Source organism: Hordeum vulgare, chromosome 5H (genome assembly GCF_904849725.1).
Source record: "Hordeum vulgare subsp. vulgare chromosome 5H, MorexV3_pseudomolecules_assembly, whole genome shotgun sequence".
NCBI classification, from domain to species: Eukaryota; Viridiplantae; Streptophyta; class Magnoliopsida; order Poales; family Poaceae; genus Hordeum; species Hordeum vulgare.
In genome coordinates, this window is record NC_058522.1 from 20,330,968 (window position 1) to 20,344,045 (window position 13,078).

General features: G+C 46.4%; 1 protein-coding gene across 2 annotated transcripts; it reads right to left on the reverse strand.

Annotated features, from left to right (window-relative positions):
- Positions 1-6,360: 6,360 nt before the first annotated feature.
- Positions 6,361-10,940, reverse strand: LOC123395610 (probable mediator of RNA polymerase II transcription subunit 19b). Of its 2 annotated transcripts, XM_045090636.1 has the most exons (7): positions 10,849-10,937; positions 9,449-9,516; positions 8,331-8,617; positions 8,050-8,238; positions 7,900-7,959; positions 7,668-7,810; positions 6,361-6,916 (listed from the first exon to the last, which is right to left on the reverse strand). In XM_045090636.1, the coding sequence occupies exons 2-6, from the start codon at positions 9,477-9,479 to the stop codon at positions 7,766-7,768; spliced, it is 612 nt and encodes a 203-aa protein (XP_044946571.1). In that variant the 5' UTR covers positions 9,480-9,516; positions 10,849-10,937; the 3' UTR covers positions 6,361-6,916; positions 7,668-7,765. The 2 variants fall into 2 exon arrangements, with proteins under 2 accessions (XP_044946571.1, XP_044946570.1); XM_045090635.1 differs by having other exon boundaries at positions 7,668-7,959; positions 10,849-10,940.
- Positions 10,941-13,078: the final 2,138 nt, after the last annotated feature.

Sequence of the window (13,078 nt, forward strand, 5' to 3'; positions counted from 1 at the left end):
GACGCGGGCACGAGCGGGCGGGGGTGAGCGCTGCCGCGACTATGAGCGGGCAGGCTCGGGCAAGCGCTGCCGCCGCCAGGCGCGGGCGGGCTCAAGATGGCGTGGCCAGGGGCGACCACGGCTTATCTCTGACGGCCATGACCAGGGGCGGCGGGGCGCAAGGCGAGTCGGCGCGGTGGCCGGGCGAGAGCCATAATGTAGCCGGCCGAGGGCGAGGCCTCGGGGCGGTCGATGGGCGGAGTGCGGGCGGCCACAGCTTGGCGATGCCGGGCGCGGCGTGCGGCGCACGGTCGCACAGGGCAGCCGGACGTGGGGCACGGCGCACGGAGGCGGCGCTCGTGGCCGCGATGCGGCGCAGAGGCCAGCCGATGCGGGTGGCGCGCGGGGCGTGGCCGAATGCGGTGCTCCAGCCATTGGACACCAATGAGGCTGAAGGCCACGACGCAGGCGGGCGCGCGGGCCGGGCGCTGATGCGCGTGAGCGCGACCGAGGCGCCGGCACGGGCCAAGCGGCGACGTCGAGCAAGCGCGCGGGTGGCGAAGCGGAGGCCGGGAGGCCGAGCGCTGGGCGAGGCCGGGCGACCACGGGCCTGGCGCCGCCGTTACGTTGCGCCCGCGATGGAGGCGACGCGGCTTGGCGCCTGGGGGCACGGCTGGCGCATGCAGAGGAGTGGCAGGCGTCGGGGACGGCGGGAGCGACGACCTAGCAGTGTCCGCGTTGACAACTGCAAGGGGTTGGAGACGGCCACATGCGAGGGCGCGAGGCGTCGTGCAGCCCTTCTTCTCTTGGCGTAATGCTTTCGGTCGAGACTAGGTGCTGATAACGTGTTAGAATGAATCCTCTTTTCTTTCATTAGATGAATATGGATATATATACAAGGAGAAGAGATGCAATGAAGAGGCATCTATTCGGGAGAGATGGCAGTTACAAGGGGAGATTACCCCATAATTAACACATGTTAATTAAACTCTAACACTTACAAGCAAGAAAGTCCTCAGCTACCTCTCCCTCCATAACATAACCCTCAGGTATATCAGGCAATTCATATCTAGGAGAGCTAGTTCTAACAGGTGAAACAGCAGGTCCTACTTCAATAATTTCAGCAGTTTCAGAAGTATCATCGCATTCAGCAGCAACTCTAGCAATTTGTGCATCAAGGAATGCACCCAGTGGCAAAGCAGTATCAAGAAAAGCATCATCATAAGAATCATGGATAGCAGAAGTAGCATCATCAAGCACATGCGACATATCAGAACTTCTAGTAGGTGGTGGTGTCGCAAACTTACTCATAACTGAAGGTGAATCAAGTGCAGAGCAAGATGGCAGTTCCTTACCTGTCCTCGTAGTTGAGGGCAAGACTTTAGTTTTTGGATCTTTCGGATTCCTCAGAGTGATCAACAGACGTAAATCCCAAGTGACTCAGAGAATAGAGCTAGGCCTCCCCGGCAAGGGCGCCAGAAAATAGTCTTGATAACCCACAAGTATAGGGGATCGCAACAGTTTTCGAGGGTAGAGTATTCAACCCAAATTTGTTGATTCGACACAAGGGGAAGCAAAAGAATACTCTCGAGTATTAGCAATTGAGTTGTCAATTCAACCACACCTGAAAGACTTAGTATGTGCAGCAAAGTTTCAGTAGCAAAGTAGAGTGATAGTAACAATAGCAGTAGTGACAGCAGTAGCGGTAAAGTAACGTAGCAAGGACCAGTAGGAAAAACTCGTAGGCATTGGATCGGTGATGGATAATTATGTCGGATGACATTCATCATGCAACAGTTATAACATGGGGAGATATGTAACTAGCTCCAGTTCATCAATGTAATGTAGGCATGTATTCCGTATATAGTCATACATGCTTATGGAAAAGAACTTGCATGACATCTATTGTCCATCCCTCCCGTGGCAGCGGGGTCCTAATGGAAACTACGGGATATTAAGGTTCTCCTTTAATATAGAGAACCGGAACAAAGCATTAGCACTTAGTGAATACATGAACTCCTCATACTATGGTCATCTCCGGGAGTGGTTCCGGCTATTGTCACTCCGGGGTTGTCGGGTCATAACACATAGTAGGTGACTACAACTTGCAAGATAGGATCAAGAACACACATATATTGATGAAAACATAATAGGTTCAGATCTGAAATCATGGCACTCGGGCCCTACTGACAAGCATTAAGCATGGCAAAGTAGTAGCAACATCAATCTCAGAACATAGTGGATACTAGGGATCAATCCCCATCAAAACTAACTCGATTACATGATAGATCTCATCCAACCCATCACCGTCCAGCAAGTCTATGATGAGATTACTCACGAACGGTTAAGAGCATCATGGAATTGGCGATGAAGGATGGTTGATGATGACGACAGCGTCAATCTCCCCTCTCCGAAGCCCAGAACGGACTCCAGATCTGCCCTCGAGAGGAAGAAACGGGTGGTGGCGATGGCTCCGTGTCGTAAAACGCGACGAACTCTTCTCTCTTAATTTTTTCCGGGCGAGAGAGACTAAATAGAGCTGGAGTTGGAGGCGGCGGAGCCACGGGCGCCTCACAAGCCTGCCAGGCGCGGCCAGGGGGCCCGCGCCTCCTGGGCTTGTGGGCTCCTGGCTCCGTCCCTCCAGGTAATTCTTGCGCCAGTATTTTTTATATATTCCACAAAAAATCCTCGTAAATTTCCAAGTCCTTCCGAGAACTTTTATTTCTGCGCAAAAACAACACTATGGCAATTCAGCTGAAAACAACGTCAGTCCGGGTTAGTTCCATTCAAATCATGCAAATTAGAGTCCAAAACAAGGGCAAAATAGTTTGGAAAAGTAGATACGATGGAGACGTATCAGGCCCCATTCGGGAGTGGTAAGAGACCTATGTCTCGAGCCCTAAGGCTGATGTTTTCTTATGGGGTATGTGATTTACAGGATGCTGAACCATTGGGCACGAGCCCGGGAGTGGCCTATATAGAGTGTGCCACGACCGGTCGAGCCTCATTACAAGGGTGAGTTAATGTTAATAACTACGGAAGTTACTGGAAACGGCAGCTCTAACTCTGGCGTTACTAGTAACATACGTCTTCACTGCACTTCATGTTATAGTTTAAGTCTGTAGCCGTTGCAGCCTCTTCCTCGTCCTCTCCTTGTCGTAGTCCAAGTGTCGGGGTACAACCGACTGATGCAAGATGATCTGATTGACCTTATGTAGACCGAGTGAGGACATGGTTACCTGAGTGAGGTCGTGACTGCGTCGGTGGTTCGTAGGACACTCATGTCCGTACGGGGCCTTAGGTGGGCCTTGGGAAACAGGTCTGTAGGCCTACCCCTAATGTATAACCTTGTGAGTAGGCGATATCCTTTCCCTTACAAACTCCTTGGTTCAACTCCACAAGCTTAGAGGCTCTCAAGTGACACCTGACCAATCTAGGAGACACCCCTCTGTAAAAGGTAATAAGTGTTGTTTTTTGATGATGAACTCCTTGCTCTCATGCTTCAAAAGATGGTCACATCAACACTAAAACACTCTCTCATAGATTTTGGCTATGTGGTAGGAGAGGGATTGAAGTGGAAAGTAAGTTATAAAGGATCAAAGTTTGGAGTGGAATCCTCTTGATTTTAACACAAGGATAGGTGGTTCTCTCTCATAAAATGGACATAGCTTCCTCCTGGTTGCTCTATGAGAGTTGGTGGAATGGGTGAGACCGACTGAAACCACTCGGAAATTATAAGATGAAACCAATTGGAAACATAAGGTTGGTAAGTGCTCTTCAATGAGACCGAAGGATTATATTGGTGAGATAGATTTGCGAGGGTTTAGGCACTGGCTTTGTCAAATGTTTCTCGATAGGTCTGGGTAGATGTGTTTCACTGGTACCAAGATAGATTGTAGGGTTTTGCACATAGATGAATGTGAGAGTGTGGTTGGGGGTTTTGGAGCAATATCTCTAAGCACTTGAGAAGTTAGCCCATGAGCAATATCTCCGCTAAAAGGTAGGTTCTATAGGACAGCGATTCGACCCGCAATGTTGTATGGTATTGAGTGTTAGCCGACTAAAAGGCGGCATGTTCAACAGTTAGGTGTAGCGGAGATGCACATATTTAGATGGATGTGTGACCACACAAAGAAGGACCGGGTCTGGAATGATGATATACGAGATAGAGTTGGGGTAGTCCTGATTAAAGAGAACCATGTCCAACATCGTCTAAAATGGTTTGGGCATATTCAACACAGACCTTCATAAGCTATAGTGCATAGTGGGCGGCTAAAGCATATTGATAATGTCAAGAGAGGTCAGGGTAGAGCAAACTTGGCACGGGAGGAGTCCCTAAACAGTGCCACCAAAGAACTAGTCATGGACAGGGGTGCGTGGAAGCTAGCCATCCATGTGTCGGAACCATGAGTTGGTTGCAATATATTACGGGTTCAACTCTAGCCTATCCAACTTGTTTGGGGCTAAAGACTTTGTTGTTATTATTGTTGTTGTGGGTCCATACGAGGGAGGCAGTTTGGCTCCTCGGTGCATTTGCATTCAGATGAACAGTAATCAAAAAAATAATAGTAAATGTTTTAAAAAATTGAATTTTTTTATAGATGTTTGAGTTAGTGTCGCAAGCATGCTTAACAATTTTTTCATACGAAACGGAGCAGTGTTGTTTCGTCGGGAAAAAACAAATTTGGGTGTAACATTTTGGGGTAACAATTGATGTTCAAAAAAATTCCTTTTGCATAGGCCAAAATGCTTAACATTTGTGCCTAAAAATTTTCAGGTACCATTTGAATGTGACAAAAAACACATAAAAATTTTGTTGTGATTTTTTTGACATTTCAAAAATCATTTTCCATGGACAGGAGCACGTGCTCCCGGAAACCGAATTGCATTTTCGGGTTTCATCGCAGCTATGTTTTATTGATCGGATCCCTCCCACAACAACCACTCATATATCTTCACAGTAGAACCGATCCACTTTTATCTTCCTCTGCTCAACTAAAGATAATAAAGATCCCGGATCCTTGCTGCATCTCATTTGTTGCTTTTGCTCAATTATACACATTATAAATTATAGTAGAGCTGCCATGGGTATATATACTATCCTCTCCTCTGCTCAACAAAACGTTAGCTAGAGACGAGATGAAGGATCTTGGATTCCTATTGCTCTACCATATCAATCTCATTTGTTGCTGCCTAATTTTAGAAATGTGAGACATATAATGGTAAATGGTAATGGAGCTGGTATGGACATATACACTGTCACCTTCCTCAACTACTCGATTGCTCTAATGGAACGAGATGAAGATCTCTTTTGCTGTGTTTGGATGTAGACATTGAGGACCTTGGTATTGAATTGGCTCCAATGCCAAATATCCAAGATATTGATATTGAGCTTCAATGTCACACATAGTGTTTGAATGTTCATGTATTGGGCTCCTGGAATTCATAGGGAGGAACAATGCCAAATCATGTTTGGATGCACAACGTATGGAATTGGGCATTTAGAAATTTGTGAACACAATTGGCTGTCCAAATCATGAGAGGGAGGAGGCTGAAGGCGGAGAGGGAGGAGGCCGGAGGCGGTGCAGTTGTGGCCGAGGCCAGCATCGGTAGCAGTCGGCAATGGCTGGCTAGAGTGCGATACGGCTCGCGCGGGCGAGGAGATGCGACGCGGCAGGGCCAACGGGGCAGAAGCGGCACGAGCCAGCGAGGGGCAGAAGCGGCACGGGTCAACGAGCGGTACGAGGGAGCGGCAACAACGGGGCGACGCGGTGGCGAGCGCGGGGGAGGGAGGGCTAGCGACCGCCAGGGGGCTCGCCGGAGCGAGGGGATGGCGCGGTGGCCACCAGACCGGATGAGGGAAAGCTCACAAGCAAAGAATTCGGAAAGAGGGTGCAAAGTGTTCACAGGCTGCGGCGAACATCGAACTTCAATGCCACGGTCAAATATCTAGACCACCCAAACGCTGGTATCCGGCCTAACGAATGCCAATACCGAATTCCATGGCTCAATGTTTACATCCAAACACACCGTTTAACTTTCCTCAGCTCTTATGCTGAAAACAGAACACTTAAGCCCCAGGAATACTAGAGGATGCCTGTCCACCGAAGCTCACTCGCCGCGCACAATATCACTATTTCTGTTTGGTCTGCTTTTTTATGCGTTTGGTTTTAGAATCTGCTATATTCAATGCAGGAGACCATTAGAAGATTCTAGGTCAAAAGGGGGGTTACTGTCAATTCCTGACCATCTATAAAATTTCTTGCTAAACACAAGACATCATTCTACCAATACAGATTAACTTGTTATTTTCACTTCGAAACAAGCACATGCAGTGGTGAATTAATTAATTACCTCATCAGCACCGGGAACAGAGCTTCATTTACAGATCATACAAATAACTTCTGACCATTATTTCATTCTAGATCAACAATTTAACCACATGCCTGATCAGGGTAATGGACTGCTCCTATTCTTTGATAAATGTCTCATTAAATGGACCTACTCAAATGTCCTAATTTTTAAAAGAATCTCCTTAGAAGCCCTATCCAAAGAAAACAGCAGACTGCTCTAGTCTTCAAAAATTGTCTCATCAAAAAACAAAATACCCAGATGTCCTAACCTTTAAGAAAGTATCATTAGAAGTCTTTTCTAAATGAAATAGTTGGCTGCTCCTAGTCTTAAGAATAGTTTCATCAAAAACACCTATTCAGATTTCCTAATCTTAAGAGAGAAAATCTCATTAGAAGACCTATCTAAATGTTCCTACAAGGCAACCAATTTAGTCAGCGAGGGACAAAAGGTAGCAAAATACAGTTGGGTTGTCCCATGTTACAAGTTACATTTTCCACATGGTCCACACTGCAAGAACAACGTAATTAGCAGCACGCAAGACGCTCATCTGAAGCACCTTCAAATAAACAGCCATTCATGATATCTGCAATCACCCACATAAAAGTAAAGTTAGAATCTGGATTATCACAGATGCCAACAGAAACCTATTGTTTGCCAATGTTGCTCCCCCATTGGTGTTCGTACGGCAGTCTTATTTCAAATGGATAATAATTGTGAAGGTTATACAAGGTGCAGATCATTAAAGAGTTGCAAATGGCATACAATGATTTCGAAAGAAACATCACTGAGTAACCTGTGAGTGAATTTTTTTAATAGTCCATTGTGTTCCAATTAATCGCCATATGTTATGGTCAAAGTGTTGGTAAACTGAAACAGTTTACGACTGGTGACTACATTATGAATTTATGATGCAAGTCAGGCCTAACCAGATAATGCCAGTAAAGAAAGTCAGCAGGCCTATTCATAACTGATATATTTAACTGTACTTCTCAAGTCAAGTGAGACAGAAATTGGCCCAGGTCCAGAACTGACAGTGGACATGAAGTAATGTCAGGGCAACCGTGCCTAACATCACATTCTGTACAGATGCAGAAAAAATCAAATGAGACTAATATTTACAAAGTCAGGCAAAAGGCAGATCTTATTCTCTGGAATGACTAATGAATAATTCACACAAAGGCTTAAATATTCATCATTTAGGCTCCAAACAATAAAATAAAACTCTTAAGTTGACTTAAAAACACAAGCTCACTATGCAGCTTTAAGAAAAGCAATACAAAATCATCAATTTATGCATCTACCCAACAGCAAATAAACGTTCAAGAAGCACGTACCAATTGATCTGCAGCGGGTCTGGTGAAGGAAACATTTTGAGCCTCCTTCTAACAGAATATGACATTGATTGACAATAGAAGTAAGAAGAAAACTGTAGCTAACTAAGTCCATTACCCATCTCATCGGTTTTGGAACTCTTATGCTGCCATAGATAAGTCATGTTAACAGACCAACAAAATGTGCTGCAAGGAAATTTGTTGTACCAGGAAGCAAATAATAATTGTATATCACCTTGCTTTTTTTGTGCTTATGCACATCTGCCGAATCCTCCGTCCCCTCATGCTTCCTCTTCTGAACAATTTGCGGACATATAAAGTATAGCTAAGTGATGAGTAAGACTTGGAGATACTGAAGTTTTAAACATAGAGAAAATGCAGCTACCTTCTCATGATGCTTATCCTTTTTCTTATCCTTGTCCTTGTCTTTCTCTTTAGACCGATCCTTATGTCGATGTTTGTGCTTCTTATGCTCCCTGTCTTTATCTTTGTCTTTGTGCTTTTTATGTTTTTTCTCTTTGTCCTTCGACTCACTTTTCGGTTTGCCCGAAATAGTAGGTATACCTTTTTCAGCCTGTTGATTGGTTTGATTGTTAAGTGTATCTGTGTATGATAGGAAAATGCAATAACGCCATAAAGCAAGTGGGATGGCAGAAATGATCTTACAGAGGGTAAATCTACTGGAGCAGTTTCTCGAAGCTGAAATGCTTGCCCCAGTGTTTCCATGTCAAAGGGCTGAATATAAGCAGGCTTATCCCTTAAGTATGCATTCTGAACGAGTTGATCTAGCTCCATTCCTTCTCCTTTCCGAATTTCAGTGTCCCCCACAACATTGTGAAGGTAATGTGTATCTGAGATTGCAAGTGGTAAAGGCCTCTTGCAAAAGAAATCATGGTGCGGCTGCAATTTGTACTGACTTATTAAATCAACAGCACCAGTGAGCTCCCTAGGTCCTGAAATAGGAAGAGTCATATTATGGACTACCAGCATTGCATACAACCAAGGCAATTTGGAGAAGGATGCACATCAAGAACCATGTCAAGAAAATGCACTCATACATATACTAGTACAGTGGGCACTTATTTCGCTGGTAGGGTCCAATAAAGTACCTTATCATGGGGCACAACAGACAATGTGGTTGTTCAACATATAGACAAAAAAAATGTCAACATGAGGAAATTTTGGCAATTCCAGAGATGCTGCAAGCTTACGGTAATGTAGAACAAAGATTGACTGCCCAAGTTTGAAGATGAAATCTATATTTCTTGTGCAATATTTTGCTGATGGCTACAAGATAACAATCATAACTACAGTAATAGAGAAGTACTCCATCCGTCCCACAATATAAGACGTTTTTGCAAGCTATGTTAGGTTACAAAAACGTCTTATATTATGAGACGGAGGGGGTACTTCTGTATACAAATCGAATGGTATCAATGGTGTAGCATATAACCCAGTAACCCACGTAATATTGGGTTATTATTTGTTAAAATTTGAATCAGGGCGGTCAAAAGACAGATACCTTACAGAGAATATCAGATAACAAACACACATAGGCATGGCAACATCACGGTACTTAACAAAGGAGATCAACTAATGTAGATGATTAATGAAGCAGAGGATGCTCCCAACCGGACGGTTTCATCTTTAAAGGTGAGAAATCCTTTCAACTTCTAATAATGTGTAGTATAAACACCCATAGTTAATTACAGAGGCAAAGTTCCCTAGCAGAGATGAATATGCTTGCCAATGTTACTTTTCTGCAGTTTTGACAAAAGCAGTACCTTTGCCAAACTTCTTGTCGTCAGAATCCATCAGATTGAAGCTCGATCTATGCACAAGTCATATTCACCTGAAATTCAATTCGACGATATTTTACAACTAATGTTTGAAAGTGGAGGCAATCAGTCTCAGTATGAACTAACAAACAGCACAACTGAACTGATACCAGCTCCCAGAAGCAGAATGTTTATTGACGATAAAATGATTCCATCTCTCAAAAGCAAACTATCTATTGGAAATAAAATAATCACACTTCCCAATAGGAGATCTGATATACTCCCTCCGTCCCAAAATAAGTGTCAGCACACTTATTTTGGGACGGAGGGAGTATTATGTATCTACAAATTCAACCACATAAACAATGTTCAATTTCAGTCCAGTCACCACATGAATATAGACAAACAGTCTACAGTAAGCTAAGTACAGCGACCCTGGAGGGCGTATACAAAGAAACTATGATCATCTTATGGAATATATGTCATGGTTTTCTTGCACTTTTTACTGGCAAAGTACCAAAATGGAGTAGAGGAAGTTAAATGGTTTTATGGTATTGGTTGTCTTTTACATTTTTACAACACTAAATTACTGACACTAAAGTTGCAGGTAGCCATCCAACTGCTGAAGGTTATGCCCGATTGATAACTGCTATTTCCTTTCTTAGACACAGTGAGAAGGTAAGTAAGTCCTGGGCATTGCTAAAGGAGGCAAGTGAAGGATTGTCGCTAGAGTTATAAGATAATTCTTTGTGGCACATACATGAAGCAGTAATACGGCCAACGTTGAAACCAAAAAATTAATATTTTGTATAGACATAATATTAGAGTATATAGACATACTTTAGAGTGTAGATTTACTCATTTTGCTTCGTACCTAGTCTCCAGTGAAATCTCTAAAAAGACTTATATTTAGGAACGGAGGAAGTAGATACTTATAACAAAGTGAGAGTTACGATTTCAAGTACAAAACTAGTAGTAAAGTGTGTTGCATATCCCCCACATGGCACAAAGTGGGTCATTATATAGTCTACAGGAGTGCCTGAGTGCAGATAAATCATGCCCTAATCTGTTCATCCAAATGTACATTCTAAACCGAGATAATTAGGCCGGAAACATGGAGAATGCGCCCCAAGCATGATCACCGAGAGCAAGCAGCGTGACACCCAAAAAGATTTAGCGTCCGAAAGGATACGCGCAGTTTAAAATCCACCAACTCACCCAATACCATACCCACCACCAACCTCTCGGACCTAAAACAGGGCAATCTAGTCTAGGGTTGGACAGCGAAAACCCCCGCTCTCGGTTCAGTTGGGCCTAGTCGCCGACGCAGCGCCCGCGCGAATTCCGCGGCGACGGCGCGCGAGGAAGGGGAGGAAGGAGCGGAGCGGAGCGGGCGAGGAGCTCACCGTGGCTAGGGAGGGCCGGCGTCGGTCGGGTGGGGTGGGGCAGCGGCCCGCGTAGTAGATCTGCCGGCGGGGGGCAGGCGGGGAGGGGCGGGGACGGCGGGGTGGACGCCGATCTAGCGGCGAGGGGCGGCCGGTGGCCGGAGGAGGGAGGTCGGCGCCGGCGATGGAGTGCTGGAGGGGTTCGCCGCTTCACGCGAGGGCGAGAGGGTCGGTGCGGAGCGGGGCTTGTGCTGGAAGGCGGAAGCGGGGCAGAGGGGCAGAGGATACATATGCGACTGGACTCGACCAGACCATGTCGGTCTCGGTCGTATCTGCGCTCCGGCTCCGAGGCGAAACAATGTTGGCGGCCGCCGTTGGGTCGGATCTCACCGTTCCGCGATCAAGTATTGCTATTTCTGCGCCTGATTTTGGCTCAGCGTCAACCGCGTCTGATGCCGTCCGATTTCACAGGATGGTGCGGCTACCCAGGTAACTAACTACGTACATGACATGCAGGGCTAAGTTCAGTACTTGGGCAGCCTAAAATGATCACAGACCGAACTAAACTAGCATACCATCACAACATCATCAGATCAACTGGGCCGCCATTGCCACCACACCGCGTCCATCGCAGCAGCATCGGAGTGATCATTCCCGTCATCGCAACACTGCCGCGGTCGTGAAACTCATGGTCACGGCATCGTCAAAGCGGAGCGGGCGTAGCATCGTCACGGTTGTCAAAACACGAAGTCACAACCTTGCCATGATTGTTTAAAGCATGCCGTTACAACATCGTCGCGACCGTCGAACCATGTCGTCACAGCATCATCGGAGCGGCCATGCCCGTCATTGCAACGCTGCCGTGACCGCGGAACACGTAGTCGCGGCATCGTCGAAGCAATCCGGTGTAGCATCGTTGCGGTTGTCGAAGCAAGTCGTAACCTCACCACGATTGTTTGAAGCACATTGTTGCAGCATCGTCGCGGCCATCGAACCATGTCATCATAAAATCATCATGACCGTCGAAGCACAACACGGGCATTAGAAGCATGTCGTCGTGCCATCCTTGCAGTTTTCGAAGCATGCCCCGTAGCATCACCACAGCCATAGAAGCACGAACGTCGTCGAAGCATTGTCGCGGCCGTCGAAGCACACCATGGGTGTTCGAAGCACATCGTTGCATCACCACGGACGTCGAAGCATGGCGTTGAAGCATTGTCGTGGTCATCAAAAGCACACCACGGGTGTTCGAGCATGTAGTCGTGCCCACGTCACGCATGTCGCAGCATCGTCGAAGCAGTCGGGATGTCGTCGTAGCATCATCACGGTCGTCGAAGTATACCACAAGCGATCGAAGCATATGGTCGCATCATCATCGATGTCATTCCAACATGCCTCGTAGCATCGCTGAATTCATTAAAGCGGTCGGATGTCGCAGACGGTCGTCTGGCATCATAGCACTACCCATGGCAATGGAGCGAGTTAATTACACAAAAGTACCACAATTGGGGCAATACATGCAGATTGGTACCAAGATTGCTAATTTTTTCATGTCAGTACCAACATTGTGCAGGGTCGTTGCATATAAGTCTAAACCCGTGCTTTATACATATTGATGCTCTAACTGACTTGTCGGTCCCACCCATCGGGTGCCACGGTGGCCAACCGGCTCGTGCCCTCACGTTGACGAGGACGAGCTCGACCCAGTCGCTCTCTTACCCCGGTCGGCCTCTCCCCTCCTCCCCACCCGACAACTCTCCTCGCCGATGTTCCCGAGTGCCACACACCCGTAGCAGCGTGCCACCACCACCACCGTCGTGGTTTTTGAGGACGAGAGCAGCGACGACTAGTCCACCCTCCCGTACATGCACTCCTCCAACTCCTCCACCGACGGGATTTACCACGTGAGCTCATTCGAGCTAGGGTTAGGGTTAGGGTTAGAATATTTGGAGATTTTTCTGTTTAGGTACCTTTTAACTTGGGGATTTCTTTTGATTTGGTTTGTTCCTCATCCTTTGGCAGTGGAGTGATGTGTTTTAGCTTGTGCAGGTTCCAGCTTCAGTTGAGGACCCGGATTACCATGGGCTTGAGCTTGGTATCATGGTGTTCTGTGATAAGCACGGCAAGGCATCGATGAGGCATGCATGTTGCATTTGAAGGCACAACACGGGGAGAAGGTTCCTAGTATATGCAGAGCCTGTAAGTTTCTTTCTTAGTTGATAAGTTATATTGTTTGTTTATTGTGAAGAAA